The following is a 19,914-nucleotide window of genomic DNA, read 5'->3' on the forward strand; positions in this document are numbered from 1 at the left end:
AGACCACACCGACACTTGTCTGTGTGAACTCTTGTATGGGGGCCGGCAGCTAACATCCGGCGATGTCATATGTCTGCCCTGTAGCCACGCGTCACAGCCTCATTACCATGCGTACGCCCCGCGTTTCCATGGGAAGGCCCATGAAACGCGGGGCGTATGCATAGGGTAATGAGGATAAGTAGCCCCTCACGCCACCTGTGCGGCGTATCGAGAATCGTTGCGGCGCAAGCGCCTGCACATGCGCAGAGTGACCTCTGCACATGCGCAGAAGATAAACATCGGCGAACCGTATGCAAGCGGGATTATCCGCACCGATCACAATAAGGGCCTATGTGACACAATTTGCCTCAAGGATGGTAAAAATGAAATTTCTAGAATTGGTGCACACATGACCTTTACGTACAGTAGTAATGTAGTGACAAACTATGACATATATGGCTCAAAAAAATTACACACTGGTAAGGTGTTTGTAAGTGATGGGTGGGTTTTTATTTCATGAACACTGCAAATTGAAAAGAACAATTTGGTCAAAAATAATGTAGCCTTGAGGAATATGTATTTCACGAAATGCTTAGTTCCTGCCATGGTACACTTCCAATCCCATTGAAATATTGCAAATACTCCTCTCGTACATTTCTTGCAGATGTGCTGGATCCCTGTGCAGAGGTTGTGACATGAAAGTTGTCAAGGGGGCAAGTCTCAATACTTTCACATGTTGTATCAGAGACATATGGTGTACATGGTCTGACTGTAGTTGGTGAACTTTGACGTAAGAAATTATGAAGGGAACAGGCTGCAAGAACTACCTTGTCAATTTTGCATGGGGTCATATCAATAGTGGTATGGAACACTCTGAATCTGCTACAAAGAATCCCAAAGGTATTCTCAATTACCCGGCGTGCTCTTGACAGCCGGTAATTGAAGATTCTTCTGTCATGATCCAGCGAACGTTGAGGATAGGGCTTCAGTAAATGATTCTCGAGGGCAAAGGCCTCGTCGGCCACAAAGACAAAATTAAGTCCAAACTTGCATTCATTTGCAGTAGGCAAATGAAGTGTACTGTCTTGCAACCTTTGGTAGAATTTGGTTGCCTTAAATGTGCCACCATCTGAGGAGCGACCATTAGCACCAACTGAAACATAAATAAATTCATAATTTGCATTGGCAATTGCCATCATAACGGTGCTGAAGTAGCCTTTGTAGTTGTAGAACAAGGAGCCGCTATTTGCTGGTGGCCTGATTCGAATATGCTTTCCATCTATGGCACCGCCACAGTTTGGAAATTGCCATCTGTCGTCGAATCCTTGAGCCAATTGCAACCATTGGTCCGAATTTCTGGGAAACTAGATGTAGAGAAATTTAATATTAGTGAATATTTAAAATCGTTTTCAAAATTAGACATGCAAATATATAGTGTATACGTATGCAAGGGCATGTATGTATGCAGGTAGGTATGTATGTATGTATACAAGAATTGATGTGTTTTGAGTGTGAGAGAGAGAGTGACAGAGAGAGAGAAAGATAGAGGCAGACATTGATGTGAGTATAAAAATGCATTGCATGTAATGGCAAAACAGATCTCCAGTGAAAAAGATCCCGGTAGTCTACAGTGACAATCCTGTCCCAGCCACAAACCGATATGTTACAATTTTGCAGCACACCTAGGTCGACAGTCTTTTGGCCGAGATTATCATGGCCAAAGAACCACATGTGTGTGGAGGGGGAAAAGGCCAGACCTGGTGTGTATGGGGAGCGGGGAGCACCTGCCTCCGGGGTCCGGTATGTATTGAGATTAATGGCGCCACAGTGGCGGCCTGAAATCATCAAAATCCGTGTTCCTCACTATCTGGACCCTGGACACATCAGATCACTGTCATCTGATTCAGCAGCTATGAACTCCCAGCATAAAGGACCCCAACAGGCGCAGCTAGCTATGTACACAGGTGGACCTATCAACACATAGTACTTTCTGCTCCCTCTGTGCACATGATTAGCATCAAACATTTTCAGTGGGCTGTGGAAAATGGGGTAGTGTCTAGGGGAGTGTAATGCTTGAACTTTGCTGGAAGCTGCGGATCCATGTATGCAACTTTTCACACACATGCTGCCACTGGCCACTTGCCTTGATACATTTAGGTGTTAAAGACCCTGCAAATGGCATGGCCACCAATGTTAGGGGCAGAACATCGCAGCTTATTGATAAGTGTGTCCCTCGGTGTGGTATTGCTGAAATGGTGAGATCTACCAAATGACAATCAGTATGTTATGAAAAGCAAGGGGGAAATGAAAAGGATTTACTTGCATTACATATTGCCCCTGATTCTGATCGGTGCGGACACAGGCGATTATGCAGGCCGGACCGTGTGCGCAAAACCCCGCCTTCCATACGGATCGCCAACTCCGTCCGTATGCGGTAAGAAGGTGGCGGAATGGTCCGCACGTGTATTTGACACGCAATACGCCTCCTCCATCTAAGGGAACCTCCCCCATCATTCGATGGTCACAGACCATGGAATGCAGGAGCAATTGCTCCACCAAGTAGCGCAAGCACACGGACATGTTTCCATGCTAAAGCAGGGATCTGGCCGGGCAGCTGACATCCAGCAATGTCAGATGTCCGCCCCCTACACGTGCGTCACGACTGCATAACCATACGTACGACCAGCGTTTGCATGGGAAGGGCCATGAAATGGGGGGCGTATGCATATGGTAATTCGCACAAATAGCCCTTCACGCACCTCGACAGTCCCTGTTCGGAGTGTTCACAGGTCATGCGGCATTTACCCATATGCCCTGCTCTCACATGCGCAGAGACGCCTCTGCATATGCGCAGACACAAAACATCGGCCAGCCCAACGCATGAGTATATATCCACACCGATCAGAGTAAAGGCTATTCTTACATTTTTAAAGTGAAAGCAAAATATTACCTGGAAACACTTCTTCTTTAACACAGAATATATGGCTTCACACGTCTCTGGAATGATCTGGCCTAAAGCTTGCGCTGATATTCTGGTGGAAAATTTGAGGTCCTCAAACGATCTACCTGTGGCTAGGTAGCGTAAAGTCGCTACTAGCCTATCGTGCGGTGAAATTGCTTTACGCATGATTGTATCCTTTTTCACAATCAAGGGCGTGACCATTAAGAGTAGTTCTTGAAACGTGTGGTCGTTCATGCGCAAATAGTTGCGGTAATCATCAGGATTTGACTCTTGCAATTCCTGAAGGAGGGAGGTATGGGACATGCTATCTCGTTTCAGGAGCCATTCTTTTGTCCAGCAACTACGTTCCTTTCGGTCACCTGTATGATGATGATGGGCCATTTGCATAACTGCGATGCCCTGAGCATATAGTAGTTGCGCCTGATACTGGAATTCATCCATAACAAATTTCTGGGAATAGCCCAAATCACCAACAAAATCACTGCGCAAAGGAATTGAAGTCTGTCAGTTTTGGCCTATAAATAAACTCTGATCACTTTTTTTATACATTCAAATTGTTATCAACAACTTTATTGATGGGTTCAAACTTGTCAACTTCAGCCAAAAAAAAGTTCAGAAAAGTCAGGTGAAAAATGTGCTTAAATCGCACAGCACAGCACAGCATCGCATCGCAAACGGCTAAATAACCATCGCATCGGGTCATGCTTAAATCTGGCCGAAAAATTGTATAGAACCATTGTACTGCTAAAAACGCATAGCACTGTAATCGGTGCGTGTGTGGCCACCATAAGTGTTTAGCACTCCATTAGTTACACACCACAGCAGCACAGGGGGTGTTTGTTCAAATGAGTATCACTTACCAAAATGATACACATTCATTTTAACCGGATACAGGAGCATATTACTAATTAGGAGAACACATTGAAGGATTTGCAGCATAGGAATTGTTTCAAGCAGCATTCACAAAATTCATTAGACAACATTTTTTTTATTAGCAGCCAGTTTAAAAAAGGCATATGCAAAACATTTGTAAAAAATATATATATATATAATAAAAGGTAAATAGATATTGCCCCAATGCATACAATTAATGTGGATGGTTACAATTGTAGCTATTAATTAGGACATGTGATACCTAGCTGGGAGTAGCATTTTCAGCACTTTCTATAGAATAATAATTTTGTTTCCCTTGTGAATAAATTCAGTAAGGGGGGTATTCAATTAAGCGCATTTTTTTGACTAGTCAAAAAAACTGAACTTCTGAATTCTATCAATCAATTTTTTTGACAAGTCAAAAAATCTGGCACTGTCGAAAAACAGGTGGAACAGCAAATTACTCACAGATCCACGTATTTTCGTCTAAATTGCATCCTACATTGCATAGCGAAAAAAGACTAAAAACCAACCAAAACTGTCAGCAATTAAATACTAAAGTGTGTTTATTAGCTGTAAAAAAAACCTGTCTTAATTGAATACCCCCCCTAATACTGATATGGTATAACCCTCCGACAGTCGGGATTCCGGCGGTCATTTCTCCGAAATCAGGAGCCCGACACGGGGTCAAGCGTCTCCCTTGAGTTGTGGACTCTGCTGTGGTCCTATGTTTTCAATTGCAAAAGCAACGCCCATAGGTTTTTATGGAGGACTTGCTTGGCGCTGTGATGGCCGTGATGACAAGGAGGCCGCTGCTGATGCTAGTGGCCCTCCCTCCCAATGTCCAGGGAAAGCTTGGAAAATGCCGGCGGCATGCCCCCAAAAAGCCACCTGCTGTCAATCACACCATAACAGGCGTGCAGAGCCTGTGACCGCACCGTGCGCATGTGCGGTCCCCTGATGATCTCCAGGGCTGCAAATTCGCAGCCCTGCAATCAGGGCTGAATCTAGCCAATTGTCCCACACAAAAAATGTACATGTGCTCTTCTATACAGGTAATTTGTTTTGTAATTTCAACATCACTATTCATGTTCTTATTATTTATTACACAGTATTAATAAATTGCCACGATTTTACAGTACATTTCTCACACTTAAAAAATATTTTATTTAGTCTTTCCTCAAGTGCAAAACCCAAAGCAAAGGACACTGCTCATAATGAGCTCACAAATCAGGCAGAAAAGGACTAGTGGAAGGTGCTGATTGTGCTGCAGTTAATAAGCCATCCCATTACATTCCTATGCACCATATGCCAGTTGTGTATTTGTTTTACTTCTAGCTAAGCTATTTTTCAAATATTTGAATTTTGAAATGACAATAATAAAGAATAAACATTATATTAATAAATTAGTAGATAAAGAGCGCAACATAAAAACATTAAATAATATGCATTTAAATGTTTAAGAGAATAATAAGGGCTGAGGATCCATTAACCTGTTGTACAGAATGCAAAAGTAATTTTATTGTGGAAATGCAGTGCCACCTGATGGGCAAATTGTAAATTGCATGAGTTTGCATGTGCGACTAAAATCTGCAACATATCAGAACTCAATTACAACAGGGTCAACACTGTTTCGGGCTAATGAGTAATTAAAGTGTATACCGAGTTTCTACATTGAAACTGTTCAGCAAGTAGTGAAACCTAAATAACCTATATACTGAATACCTCCCAGAGCAGGATTAATGCCCTGTACACACCAGGACGACCCGCTCACAATGCACATCGTGAGCGGGTCGCCAGTGTCTTGTCAGACCCTCTCACGATCATGCGGAGCGCACAACCCGCTCACGATGTGCATCCGGGTTCCAAACCAAACACGAGCCGCACCCGGTTGTATGTTCGTTTTCAGATCCTATCTGCAGCAGGTAGGATCTGAATAACGACCGACCGACCCGCGGGGCCGCACATTCGATCGGGATCGGAACAGGACAGGAAATGGCCCAAACAACATACAATCTATATCCAATCAGTCGGAATTGGATCTAGATTGATGGGATCGTACCCTTGTCGTCCTGGTGTGTACCCCGCATAAGACTCGGGAGGGCCTGGGGTACTTAAAACTAGGGGTCCTAAAGTCTCAAATTAATATTATAATACAAATATATATTATACTGTATACACTATATATCAGGGCCATATAACGCATGGGCTCAGAGCTGGATTAAGGGAGGGGAGGGGGGGTATGGGGAGGAGTGAAGTGGAGGGGATAGGGCCTCTGGGGGTCAGTAACCCCTGGCCGCACTTTCTGAAAGGGCCAACAGCCACTGATGGGATCCCGATTAGCAATCCGATCCGCTGTACTGCTCCCCTCAGTGATAGACGTCACAGCCCCCAGCGCTGAATTCTGCAATATGTGTTTCGGCAGCCTGCGCCAGGAGTGACGTAACTAGGCAACACAGTCCCAGCTGATCTCTGGCAGCAGGATACATGACCGCTGCTGCGGCTGCTAACCGGCTGCTCTCAATGTGCAGCCAGCTACATGTATCTCAGACTCTCTGAAGATTCTCCGGGGGAAATTTACTAAGATGTGTATTCTACTTCACATGTGATGTTGCTTTGGACAACCAATCAGAATCTACTTCTTATTTATTTTGCACCCTCTAGAAGATAGTAGACAGGATCTGATTGGTTCGCCATAGCAACATCACATGTGAAGTAGAATACACATCTTAGTAAATTTCCCCCTCCGTCTCTCAGCGTATGCACAGGATGGGGAAGCCTCCATCAAGTAACAAATGGCTACAAGTACGGGAGACCTGACAAAAAGGAAGCAGATTAGACTGCTTGCGCTGCATGGGAGAGTGCTGAGGGATATGATAGCAAAGGTGCTGGGGCGAGCACTGAAGAATGTGTGGGAATACTTTGGGGTGGTGCTAAGGTGGAGGGGTGATGGTTGAATACAGCTAAAAGGGGGTGTGGTGGAATGAGAGTGAAGAGGTCTGTGGTTACTTACTGGCTCAGCAATAGGGGGTAAAATTAGAAATCTGTCCCTGGCCCCAATAATGGGGCCCCAATGCATGGCTCAAGCAGGGATGTATTGTATTTTTATAATTGCTTCTCAATGCCGGCCACCTGCTCATAGATGTGCCAGCTAATCAATGGTTGGGGGCAGATGAACCCTCCAGCCATGGTAAAATGAACCCTGGTGGTAGCCTTTTTTATGGTGACAGATGCTAGAGGTCCTACTGAACCCCCAGCATCTATCAGGGAAAAAGGGCCAGCAGCTGCAGGCAAAAATTTGTAACTTCCTTCGCCTTCAGAGAGTCACGTTACACCAAGCCATGCAAATACTAGGTCTGTTGGTGTCCACATTCGACAAGTGGGCACAATTTTATTCCCATCCACTAGAGACTGATCCTAGCCAGGTGGGATGGACATCCTCAGTCCATTCGCTCCCAGACAATGCGGCTCACCTCGGAGGTCCAGTCGTCACTGAGGTGGTGGCTCAACGAGACTCACCTACAGTTGGGAAGACCCTTTTGGATTTCACAGTGGTTGTTCCTCATCACAGACACAAGTCTGTGGGGTTGGGGAGCTGTAGTAGAATCCAGATCCTTGCAAGGAAGATGGTCCCAGGAGGAATCCAGATTGTCAATAAACATCCTGGAGCTGAGAGCAGTCTTCAACGCACTCCAGCTGTCACAGGATCTGATGCAAGTCAGGCAACGCCACCACAGTGGCTTACATAATCCACCAATGAGGCACAAAAAGTATAAAGGCCATGAGGGAGGTACTTAGGATCCTCCAGTGGGCCGAGTGCCATGTGCAAGCCATCTCAGCGGTGTTCCTCCCGGGAATTCTAAATTGGGAGGCCAACTTTCTAAGTTGACAGGATGTTCACTCGGGAGAGTAGTCACTACACCCCGAAGTGTTTTGTCAAATTGCCAAAAAATGGAGCACTCCAGACATTGACTTGATGGCGTCTTGACACAACAACAAGGTGCCGCTGTTGGGCTCCAGGGCGAGGGATCCAGGCGGCATTCATGGATGCTCTGTCCATACAGTGGAACTTTCATCTTATATATACTCATCTGTCAGTATCTCTTCTTCCTCTGGTTCTCCGGAAGTTCAAACAGGAAGGGGGAAGTCTAATCCTGGTGGCCCCTGCATTGCCCAGGAGACATTGGTTTTCAGATCTAGTTAATCTGTCGGCTGCTCAGTCGGGGTCCTTGTCTGCACCCTGACCTGAAGAGGTTAGCTTTGACGGTGTGGCTCTTGAAAAAGTAGCTAACACAATGATTCAGGCTCAGAATCCAGCCTTAGCACGTATCTATTATGGGGTGTGGCATATCTATTTCACTTGGTGCAAGGCAAGATCTCATGACACCAGACAATTTAAAGTTGCAAGACTGTTAGCTTTCCTTCAGAGTGGCCTGGATAAGGGTCTGTATTTGGCATCCCTTAGAGTTCAGGTCTCTGCTCTATCAAAGAAGGAAAACAGAGACTGGTCCCAGGCGGTGACAATCAAGTCATATTTGGATGATCGGCTAATAAAAACCCGTTCATAAAGGTTTTTCTGAATTATCAAACACTGGTTCATGAGAGTTGAATAGTGAATCTCAAGATGTCCAATCTAATTCCTGCTCAACATCTCTAGTTTCTGGATACCCAGTAATGAAGGGTGTTCCTGCCAGACAATAAGGCCTTCAGCAGCCAACTTTCAAATGCCAAGATCTTAAACCACAACAGGTTTCTCTGCACCTGTGTATTCGCCTGTTGGGGAAGATGATGGCAGACTTTTGGCTCTCCAGTTTCATTCTCAACCCTTCCAATTGGATCTTCTGACACAATGGTCCTGATCTCATCTATAGCTTGATCAGCTGGTGCACCTTTCTGCAAGGACTCAGGTGTCCTCCTCTGGCGGCTTGAATTGAAAATCTCCAGATGGGCCAGAGGTTCGGGATTGGGTCATTCTTACAACAGGCGCCAGCTTAAAAGGTTGGGGCTCAGTGGTTTAATGACTGTCAGCTTCAGGGAAATTGGCCCACCCATTACCCAAAATGGATGATTTCAATGTATACTCAGGTCCATGTATTTTTCATCCCATCCACTAGTGCACCAGATGAGGCAGCCATGGTGGGCGCACTGTGAAGGTTACACTGTAGGAGGCGAGCCATACAAGAACCCAATGCATATATTGGAAAGCAAATACTTGTGTAGTAGTATGATAAACCCTGCACAGAAATATCCACATGACTCACATCCTGCCCGCAGAGTATATCTGAGGTAACCAGCTTGCTGCACTGAATAGGTCAGAGCTAGCAGGGTGTGCAATCTGCGGAGGTACACATTACAGGAATAGCACATGGTGGGGTAGATGTGTGCTGCAGGAGAGGGGGGGAGAAAAGACATGAACACACATTTGTAGGGGACTGACACCTTTACAAGTGATTGATGGGTGAAGTGTTGCTACATAGGCTGGTCCTGCTGCTTCCCCTCACAGCTCCATGCTCACCATGATGGGTAGGGCTGGGGGCAGTGTTCCCTCTAAGCTGTGCGCGTGTGCGCGCGCACACAACTCGCCGAGCCCGCGCACAGACATTACAACTGAGCGCACAAAGGATAAAATCTTGTTTTAGTGTGCCACGAGTTTAATAAGGTTGAAAATCACTGCTATAGTCTATATGTGTGGTGTGTGAAGTCTGTAAACATTCAAATTGCTTTATTAACTCAACAGAACTCGAAACCTAGGCCTGTATACGTTATGTGACGCACAAAAATGTACATTTCCTTCCAAAGTTGCACAGCCAATATCTTTTTCTGCACAAAGCCTTCGTAAAATTAGAGGGAACATTGGCTGGGGGTAGTCCTGTTGTTGGGCTGGGGGTAGTCCTGGTGTTTTCATCCGTAGGGGTGGGGGGCCTGGTCCAGTTGTTTTTATGGCAAAGGTTAGTTGAGGCCACATGATGTTCCTGAGTTTTGTGGTTCTAATGCAGTCCTTCAGAAGTAATGATGGTTTGTTTTTTGCCTTCTGGTTTTCTTTGGTTTAACGCCAGCATAACGCTGCTATTAATTTAAAGATGACCCTTTATAACTAGACCCTTCATATACTAGACCCCTAACGTCCTAAAGGACTGACGTCCCAACCTATACTCAATATATAAGCCTAAAAAAATATGTCCATCCTGAATTAGCTGCCCCTCCCAATACACCTCCACCACCAGCAAAATGTGCTAATCAGACCTAACAAATGTGAGAGCAGTAGCACTATCCCAATATTTCTAAGTTCTTGACATAGCACAGATAAAACCACAATAACAGCTTTTACAGATTTAAAGCGATGTTCTGCAGTAGAAATCTAAAATAGGATTACCATCACCATCAATTACTATCAATTACCATTTATTCTCATTGATCTCTTTCATACTCCATCATTAAGTTTACCATCTGCATTACCAGTCTCCATCGGAGTTCCACCACTGATTCCATTCAGCATCGTTATCCACCATCGGTACCTGTTATCACCAGTGTTCTTCCATGTTGTCTGCTCCTTCGGTACACCTTCCAGCTTCTGCTCAGCATGGTGCAAATAATCAGTAAGTGATCACCATCTACTGGTACCTTGTCACCATTCTTTGCTACTGTAGCTACCAGGCCACAGTGGTATAGGGTAGCACCCCCCATCAACTCAGGTGCTTCCTCATCTCTGCCCTGCCTTGTGGAATTCCCAGTAAGACTGGTCGTCATAATCGGACACCTTCAATAACTCATCTTTCTTGGTTATAGATGATTCCAATATCTCCTTTGGATCCAGTCAATTCCAGCATTTCCTTTGGTTCCAGACGATTCCAGTATCTCCTTTGGTTCCAGCCGATTCCAACAACTCCAGCCGATTCAAAGAGTAAGCCACAGTGTTTGTGGACCATTAGACTATTTTAAAGTATTGTGACCTCCTGCTGTGGGCCTCCTTGCCCATCACTGTCCGCTACCTGGTCATGCCTTCGGTCCCTGAACTTTCATACCCTCTGTGATGGCCTACTACCATGTGGAGAAACCTAATCAAGCCTCAACGCTTCCACTTCTCTCCAGCCCCAGAGCCACATGCCAGAACAGGTCAGACAAATCCCTCAGGCGTGACAGGCAGTTAGGAACTTATTGGCTAATACTTTGTCTAAGTCCACTTTATCTTCATTCAAGCCTTAGTAAATAGACCCCTATGTCTACTGCTTTCAAACATGATGTTTGCTGAATTTGTATTCTTCCTATTATTGGTTAGACCCACTTTGGCTTGTATAATTACAATAACAATTACTTTGTTGTATATTGATATTGGAGTCTTTCACTAAACATATACAGTATGTATATATATATATACAAAATCTCCAAAATTGCGCTATATATAAATGGTGGTCACTGTTGACACTTATTTCCCTACCAGTTGGAACTAACAATTTCTTCAAATACCCACAATAGTGTCACAAGCGTCCTAGATACAATATGTATTGTCCATAAAACAATTCAATAAAATATGAATAATAGAAGAATACGCTTGTAGCTTCTTATTTTCAGGAAAGATTTTATTTTTATTTTCAAAGATTGTGATCAATACCCAACGTGTTTCGTTCCAGTTAGGAACTTCATCAGGGTTTTTTTTTTTTTTTGATCTTCGAGTTATTACTGCCTATCGTAGGCCAGGGAAAATTATAATCCGATGTATTCAAATTTTTGGTGATGGTGTAAGGAGGATTTTTCTATTGGAATGGTTCTATTGTATTTAGACCTAATATTTATTTGAAGAAGATGAAGTCTCTATTATATACAATAGCCTCCAATCTGAACTATAGACCTCCTATAGCATCCATGTGAACTCCCAATTTCATATCAAATTGATCCTCCAGAAATAACAATCCATTTGTACATATATAAAAATACAAGAAGTTGTTCTCCTTCTGTGTGTATGTGTGCTCCTTGGAGCACCCATACATGCTAGCATGTGGGGGATGCGTACGAGAACATATCCCCTTGCATGCGGCTGAAGGGGAGAGAATTCATTTGATGGTCGCCAACCGTCGAATGATTTTTCTTCCCTTCAGAAATAAGTAATTTTAAACTGACTTTTAATTCTGACGCTGATCGCCAAAGCCAGGGAGATCGCAGATGTCATATGACATCAGCCGCCCGCCCCGACTAGCCAACGCCATGCCTGCATTCCCAGGGGAACGCCCAGCATTTATTGATTGTTGCCCACCGCTCGCAACCTCCCTCCCCTACTCGTGCAAATGCCTTGGTGAGTGGGGGGGGGGGGTCTGCACCAGTGTTCCCTCTAAGCTGTGCGCGCGTGCGCGCGCACACACCTCGACGAGCTTGCGCACAGACATTACAACAGAGCGCACAAAGCAGCAGTGGTCCCTTTTTTGCAGTTGTGGATTCAATTTATGTGTGTTTCACCCATTAACTACATTGTGTGCTGTGTTTTGAATGTTTAAATGTTTAATATCATTTTGAAGTAAAGTTAACACAAATGCTGAACGTCATTTTCCAGTTATATATAAGTGACGCACAAAAATTAAAATTTCCTTCCAAAGTTGCACAGCTAAAATCTTTAGCCGCACACAGCCTTCGTAAAATTAGAGGGAACATTGGTCTGCACATGCACATATATGCCCATGTGCAGACCCCAAACCATTGAAAACGGGGCCGAATCCACAGGTTATTAACTTCAAAATCATTCAGATCCCAATGTGCAAATGAAAGACCTTTCTCATTGACCTTAATGTTAACATTAGTGCAGGGCCGTAACTGGGGGGGCTGGGGGGTCAGGCGCACCGGGCGCTGCATGGGGGGAAGGGGCATGTTGCTGTGAGGTCCGGGCAGCGGGGGTCCAGGGACGGGCAGCGGGGATCCGGGGACAGGCAACGGGGGTCCGGGGAGAGGCAGCGGGGGTCCGGGGACTGGTGTAGGCTACACTGTACACTGTAGCGGCAGCTTTTACTCCGTCTCCTAGCGCTATGTGCCGGGCGGTGGGCGGGAAGCAGCTTTTGAAAAGACTTGCCGGACGATGATTGGCTGAATTCAGTCAATCAGCGTCCGGCAAGTCTTTTCAAAGTCATCAGCGCTTCCCGTAACCAGGCAAATAGCGCTAGGAGACGGAGTGACCAAATGACTGCCTTGCCCCGGGCGCAGGAAACCCTAGTTTCGGCCCTGATTAGTGACAGAACACTGAATTTATTGCTACTAAATAAGGAATTGAGAATCTGCTCTGCATTTGACAATCCAGATTATTTTCATCTGTAAGGATGAATTCATTCTCAGCGGGGGTTGGCGCAGATTTTGAAAGGGTGCGGCTGTAGTGTGATGCCTAGTATATAACTTGTATTGACTTCTGTGACTCCTTCTGGAAGATGAAAGCTGAATGCCTTCATAAGGGTGATGAAGAAAATGACCAGTTCAAAACGTGCCAGTGGTTCCCCCAGACATACTCTGTGTCCTGTAAATAAAATGTACATTCATTTGATCAAAATTATTCAATATTGTCTGCTGAAAATAATTTGCCTGGTTTGTTTTGACAGTGCCCTTGTTGTAAAATACTTATGTCCCTAATATATTTATATACTATGTCTATGGTATATCAGCCCTTGTTACAGTTCAACTTCAATTATGTTGCTTATGGAAGATGGAAATGTAATGCCCTTGATTAATAAAATGAAAAGTTAACAAACTGTCACATATTCCAGAGCACAATGGTGATGCATTGTGCTACGCTCGCCACGCTGTGCTCGTCACACTATTCTATTCTAACTCTATGTCCAATTGGATAGAAAAGAATGATCCAAGTGGACCGGCACCAAAAAATCCTGAAAAAGTCTCGTTGACCATGTGTCCGTCGACTGCTGATCACCTGCTGCTGTCTAACTAGCTTTGCTGCCACTCTAGCAGCTGCCGACTATCTTAAGGCATCTAACTAAGCTGGGTTGACTATGGTTGTTTGACCTTAGCATGGTCAATCTAAACCCCGTCAACTCTGTGTCTGGATACCTTACTAGACACGGAGAACAACAATAAATTACCTCACAGAGTACAGGAATCCAATGAAGAATTTCTAATATCGTAGGCATCAGTACTGTCATGAACCCCGGTTCTCGCACTGCTCGCATGCGCCCCTTACCGGCACGCTGGGGTAGTGTCCTCCGTAGGTCAGCTGCCGGCACAGTCGGCAATCCCTGGCGTGATGTCTTTTGCTTCCAAGTCGCCCCTGCGTCACTGTGAGCTCCAGGTGTATTCCCTGATCAAGCTGCGGGTCACATGATCCAGGTAAGCTCCAACTCACTTCCTGGTCTGTGTGCTGCTGCTGCGGCTAATTCCATCACCTGCGTCTGATTCCCTAATCACCTGGAGGGATAAAAACCCAGCTCACAGTCTCCTCCTTGTCTTGAACAACTCGTCAGTTTACCTGTGAGTTCTCCAGCGTTAAGCTCCTGTCAAGACTCCCCACGTGCTCCAGAGGTCCGGTTTCCTGAGTCCGCTGTCACCTGTGTTACTCTCAGCATCCTGGTCATTCCACTCCTGCCAGAAGTCTCCACGTGTTTCCATCTGCCGTGTGATCCTGTCTTCTCGTTCAGCCCAGGTTACTCTCTCAGTGTCTGGTCATCCGTGGGTTTCCTACCCGTCTCCCCTCGGCTCTCAGGCCGCTCCAGCGATCCCCAGTGATCTCAAGTACCGGCTCCCTAGCCGCTCCAGCGATCCCCAGTGATCTCAAGTACCGGCTCCCTAGCCGCTCCAGCGATCCCCAGTGATCTCAAGTACCGGCTTCCTAGCCGCTCCAGCGATCCCCAGTGATCTCAAGTATCGGCTCCTAGCCGCCCCAGTGTCTACAGTGTCTCCAGCGCCCCCCTGTGTTACCCTTGTGTTATCCTCGGCTTCCAGGCCACATCTCTCATCTCTCAAGTACCCTCTGTGTTGCTGTATAGCATTCAGTGCCATCGACCACCATCGATGGTTTAAGTACCCCGTTAAAGACTCTTGTGTCTCAACTCTGCCAAAGCCACAGGGGAACCTGGGCAGAGGGCCGCGACCTGGTCGGCAGTTGCAGCGAAGTCCATATCCCCTTGCGGGGGTCCCTGGTGAATACCACTGTCTGCTTAGACCCCGCGCCTCTGCTTTAGGTCTCAGCCAATCCTCTGTGTCCCCGGCAGTTCATCTCCCTCCTGTCTCCGTGCATGAGCTCCAGCTACCTCAAGCCTCCTCGCTTCCAGTTCCCTGCGCCCTCCACTGGCGCACCCAGGTCAGTGCCGGGAACACAGACAGTCCAGGCCGTGACAAGTACAGGTCAACCATCCCTTTTATCATTCTGAATGGCGTCAACTCAGTGTATAGTATACTGCAGTTATTATTTTTCATTTCCACTGGCAGTGTTGGTAAATGTTAATAGAACGTCACTCAAAGATGGCATCCTCGGATCAAGTTTGTGTTTACTGCAGTGTGACATCATGCCACAGATGTGCTTTATAGAAACCTCACTAAGCAAAATACCAAGAGGCGGAGCTGCTAGTTCAGGCCTATGATGGCCAGGTTGAATAACCAGGCCAATGGCCTGTCCGCCATTTGTTAGAACTGCCAGATGTAAGTTGGCACCACAAATACTTTATTTGAACCATTTTTGGCATTTCAATATGTTTATAATGAGAGATCATGTTGCAACTCTCACCAGTTCCAAAATGGCCAGGATATAACACTAAGAATATACAATATATGCATCTACTGTAAATATTTTGTACATAGTTTAGTAATAGCAAAGTTATAAATCCACCACTAGTTTATGTTTATAGAAACTCACCTGCAGAAAATGGTAAAAAGGCCTCGTTTGCTTTAAATTTTCCATCTTTAGTCAGGAAATGGTTGGGGTTGAATTCATAAGGAGTTTCCCAGTATTGTGAATCATGTAAGACAGAGTATATATTGGGCAGAATCATTGTGTCCTGAATAGGTGAGAAAACACATTCTAAAATATCAATGCAGTTACATTTGGGTTGAGATGTGTTCCAACTGGAATCTAAATTGCAGTGTAAAAATAAAGCAGCCAGTAGCCAGCACAGAAACAATATAACATACGCAAATCTAATACCCCTTTCAGACATACGCGAAAATCCTGGGTTTTTTCACATGAACGCGCCCAAACCCGGGACTAGTGTATGTCTGTATGTCTATGTATGACTGAGCACCTGCAATTGACCAGGGTTTTTCCCGGTATTTAACTCCCGGGTATAATAACCGGCTTATGTCTGAATGGGTTTACCCGGGTTTTTCAGTATTACACATGTGACAATGCTTTTTTTTGCTGCCCGGGCTTCTTCTGATGAGGTCATCAGCTGCAGCCACGGAAAACGCCTCAGGCACACGTGCGGCGGAGCAAGCAGAGGCAGTGGCTGCATGTTGCTCCTGTGCTCCCTTTTCAGCAACAGGGTGCAGACTCCTGTGGGAAGACAGGTGCTATGGCACAGCATTGGAAGGATGCCATAACAGCAATGTATTGTGGGAACTCCCCACAGGCCCTTTTGTATTCAGCCCCACCTTAGCATGATGTCATTCTTGTGAGCCAGCAAAGTGTCCCATTTTAATGATGAAACACTGAAATGCTTGAAAAGCCTGGCTTATGTGTGAAAGGGGTATACCCGGGTTTTTCCCGGATCTGAGGTGTAGTGTGAAAGGGGGTCTGTTACTAAAATCCCGGGAGTGACCTGGGTTGAAAATCCTGGGTAAATCTGGCCAAAATCCCGGGTAGTATGTCTAAAAGGGGTATAACTCTCTTTGCACATGTTACACTGGTACTTGTTTCCTAGCACGGCGCCCACTAAGCTAATTGCTTAGAGGGTTATTCTGTGTAGGGAAATCGCATCGCATCACATGGGCCATTATAGTGCCGTGCGATGCGATGCAATGCGATTTTTTAATGTAATTTATTCACTGCTCTGTGTGCCCCAGGGGATCGCATAGCATCGCATCGCACCTCCAGCAAAATCGCATGCGATTTTATAGGGTGTGCGATGCCATTACACTAGCTATACAATAATATGATTGTATGTAATACAAAGAGGTTTTAGGCACCCCCCACTATCCACGCCATCCCCAAGAGTGGCGAGCGCAGCAAGCCCCTTGAGGGGCGGCGGAACGCGTCCTCCTACTTTTTCATACCCTCACTATACTACCCTATAGTAGGACCATCTCCGCAGACATCATGGACACGGTATAGACCCGTGGTCGCCAACACGTCGTTTGCGAGCTACCGGTAGCTCGGCGCAGAGAATCGGGTGGCTCGACCACTCGCCCGCCCCTCCGCCCCTCCATTATCGCCTGCCCCTCCATTATCTGCAGCCCGCCGCCTTCCCCTTCTGAGCCTGAGGGGAGGAGAGCGCATCGCGTGTCTCTCCTACCCCTCACCGTGCATCCCTGTGACTGGGCTGCCCATCCACCAATCAGAGCTCACAGGCCGGCAGCCAATCAGGAGCCGGCCCGTGAGCTTTGATTGGCGGGTGGTCCAGTCACAAGGAAGTGAAGGGAAGGAGAGATGCGCAGTGTGCTGTGCTCTCCTTCCCTGAGAAGAGAAGCAGCGGCGGCAGCGACACTGCAGGGGTACACTGTCCTCTCCCCGGCAGCAGCAGCATCAGTGGTGAGTGTGCTGCTGCTGGGAAACACTGTGGGGGCATACTTGTTGGTGGCACTGTAGGGGCATACTTATTGCTGGCACTGTGGGGGCATTGCTGGCACTGTGGGAGCATAATTGTTACTGGCACTGTGGGGGCATACCAAGCACCCTGGGGTCCTACCTGGCACCATGCTGGTATTCCTGTTTCTGGCACTGTGGGGGCATACCTGGCACCGTGGGAGCATATGTGTATCTGGCACTATTGGGAGCATATGTATATCTGGCACTATTGGGAGCATATGTATATCTGGCACTATTGGGAGCATATGTATATCTGGCACTGCACTATTGGGGGCATATGTGTATCACACCCCCATTTTCATTGGACGCACCCCATGTGGCTACACCCAGTTTTAGGCACACGCCTACGCCGCACACACGCAGTTCTGTATGTGGCTTAGTCTGTCAGGGGCATTACAGTGTGTGGCATAATGTGTAAAGTGCATTATTTAGTTAATAGGCAGATTTGTTATTTTTTTTATTTTAGTAGCTCTTCGGGTCATTTATTTTGTCGCGAGTAGCTCACACCCCCAAAAAAGTTGGAGACCACTGGTCTAGACAAATCACTTAGAAAATAGGCAAAAATTGCCCCGTGTGTATGCCCTCTATCTGCGCATGTTACATTTGCCCCACCTGCAGTCAACATTGTTTTTTTCCATTTGAGAATAAATGTGATTTTCCATCAAGTCAGAATTAGGCCCTCAGTCATTGCCGTGATTAGTATGCACGTGCTTACACATTGTAGCAATAAGGGTGGCTGGTACATCTGTATACTGAGGTAACCGAGGCAGGCCTAGGGTTTCATATAGTTTATGATAGATAAACATGTTATAATAACACCCACCCCCACAGCCCAAACTTTGACCATTTAATTTTTTAACTGATTTACACTGCCATCTTTGTCAGTCCTGGGCACGGCCAGCAACAGAAATCTTGGGGCCCCATACACTGATATCTCTGGAGGGTTCCCCCCCCCCCCCCCCCATCAAACACAGTAGTGATACAGAGCAGGGAGCGATGCTGCAGAGCAGATAAGGAGGGTGGCAGTAGTGGTAATGAAATTTACTTTGCATTCCGCTGCAGTTTTTCCAAGTGAGGGTCCATTTAAGGCAGGAACCTCCTTCTTTCTACTTGCAGGAGCTGGCCAGGTCAGGCAGATGAAAGGGAGCTGGTGGCAGCCAAGATCTGGGTGCACCTCTAGCATTTAATGCCCAGCCTATGACAAGCTCCGCTGGCTGGGGAGTGATTTAGTCTCCACGAGAAGGACCGAGGAGGCAGGTCACCATGGCTGTTGACACTTGAAGTGAGGAGGAACCAGGAAATGCACCATCTGGGGAGGAGCATGGAGGAGATAATACTGCTGCCCGCAGCCTGAATAACTAAAAAGTATACTGGTCAGAGGGTCAGATGTCACACTGCTCCCCTGCTCAGCCTGCAACTGAATACATTCGCCCATCGGCTGAACAGCGGCGGTCAGGGGTATCTTCATAAGTGGCCGGACGTCTGAGTGGCGGGAGTGCATCTGGATGGTTGCACTATGGGAGCATGTGCGTCTGAGTGGCAAGGGCCCGGGGGCTGAGTGGCAGCAGTGCCGGCATCTAAGTGATGGGGGCCAGGCGGCTAAGTGGCAGGGAATCAGGTGGAGTGGAGGACGGGGGCTGACCTTGGGGCCCCTCATCAATTTATGACGGCAGCTCAGCCTGTCCTTAGTTTTGTCTTTTTAAAGTTAAGCGTGCAGTTTAATTTTGGTTGGAGTTATCCTTATGTCTTCTAGGAAGCTTGCAAGAGAGAGGAGGGTGGAGGAGAAGGGGGATGTCATGCAGTAGCAGGCTGATTCCTGCCACAGAGGAGGAGGCATACCTCACAACTTTGTTCTTCCTACAGTCGGGAACTGCTACACCAGAGGCCTGGGCAACTCAAAAATGAGGTGGAGCAAATGGATGGTAGGCATGAAGCCTGTTTTCATCATTTTAAGGGCATGCCCAGAGCAGTGGGGCATCCCATCTCCCCACCCTGCACTGATAGATGCCGTGCGCATGCACATAGCATCTATTCAATGATCACAGACTGCTCTGTTAGTGGTGATTTCAGGATCCCTCAGTCTGCGGACACTGTGACACATGGATGGGAAAGTTGGGAGGTATGATTAAGGTGGAGGAGCAATTCTCATATTATGAGAAATGCACCCTGGGCCAGGGCCGGCGCCACCACTAGGCAGCTCTAGGCATTTGCCTAGGGTGCCGGCACCTGGAGGGCGGCAGTTCGCCCCTCACCCCCAGCGAACTGTGTAAAAAACTTGCTGGAGCGGTCAGGGGTGTCCGTGCGGCAGTGGGAAGCGCTAGTTATTTTCTATTCACTGCAGGGACCCCGCCGGCCGCAGCCAGCTTTATACACATGACGG

At 46.7% G+C, this 19,914-nt stretch overlaps 1 protein-coding gene across 3 annotated transcripts in view; it reads right to left on the bottom strand.

The window, feature by feature from the left end:
• Positions 1-464: 464 nt before the first annotated feature.
• Positions 465-19,914, bottom strand: part of LOC146077489 (cytochrome P450 2J5-like) — a 38,666-nt gene continuing 19,216 nt past the window's right edge. Inside the window, exons 8-9 of one of the 3 annotated variants that reach the window (XM_083186041.1) lie at positions 15,648-15,789; positions 465-1,343 (exon numbers count right to left, since the gene is read on the bottom strand). In XM_083186041.1, coding sequence (XP_083042167.1) covers positions 1,222-1,343; positions 15,648-15,789 — 264 coding nt within the window. In that variant the 3' untranslated portion in view covers positions 465-1,221. Of the gene's footprint in view, positions 1,344-12,119; positions 13,302-15,647; positions 15,790-19,914 lie in introns of those variants that run through there. The other 2 variants (XM_083186040.1, XM_083186042.1) reach the window with 2 other exon arrangements.

Source organism: Crinia signifera, chromosome 1, assembly GCF_055691185.1.
Source record: "Crinia signifera chromosome 1, ASM5569118v1, whole genome shotgun sequence".
NCBI classification, from domain to species: domain Eukaryota; kingdom Metazoa; phylum Chordata; class Amphibia; order Anura; family Myobatrachidae; genus Crinia; species Crinia signifera.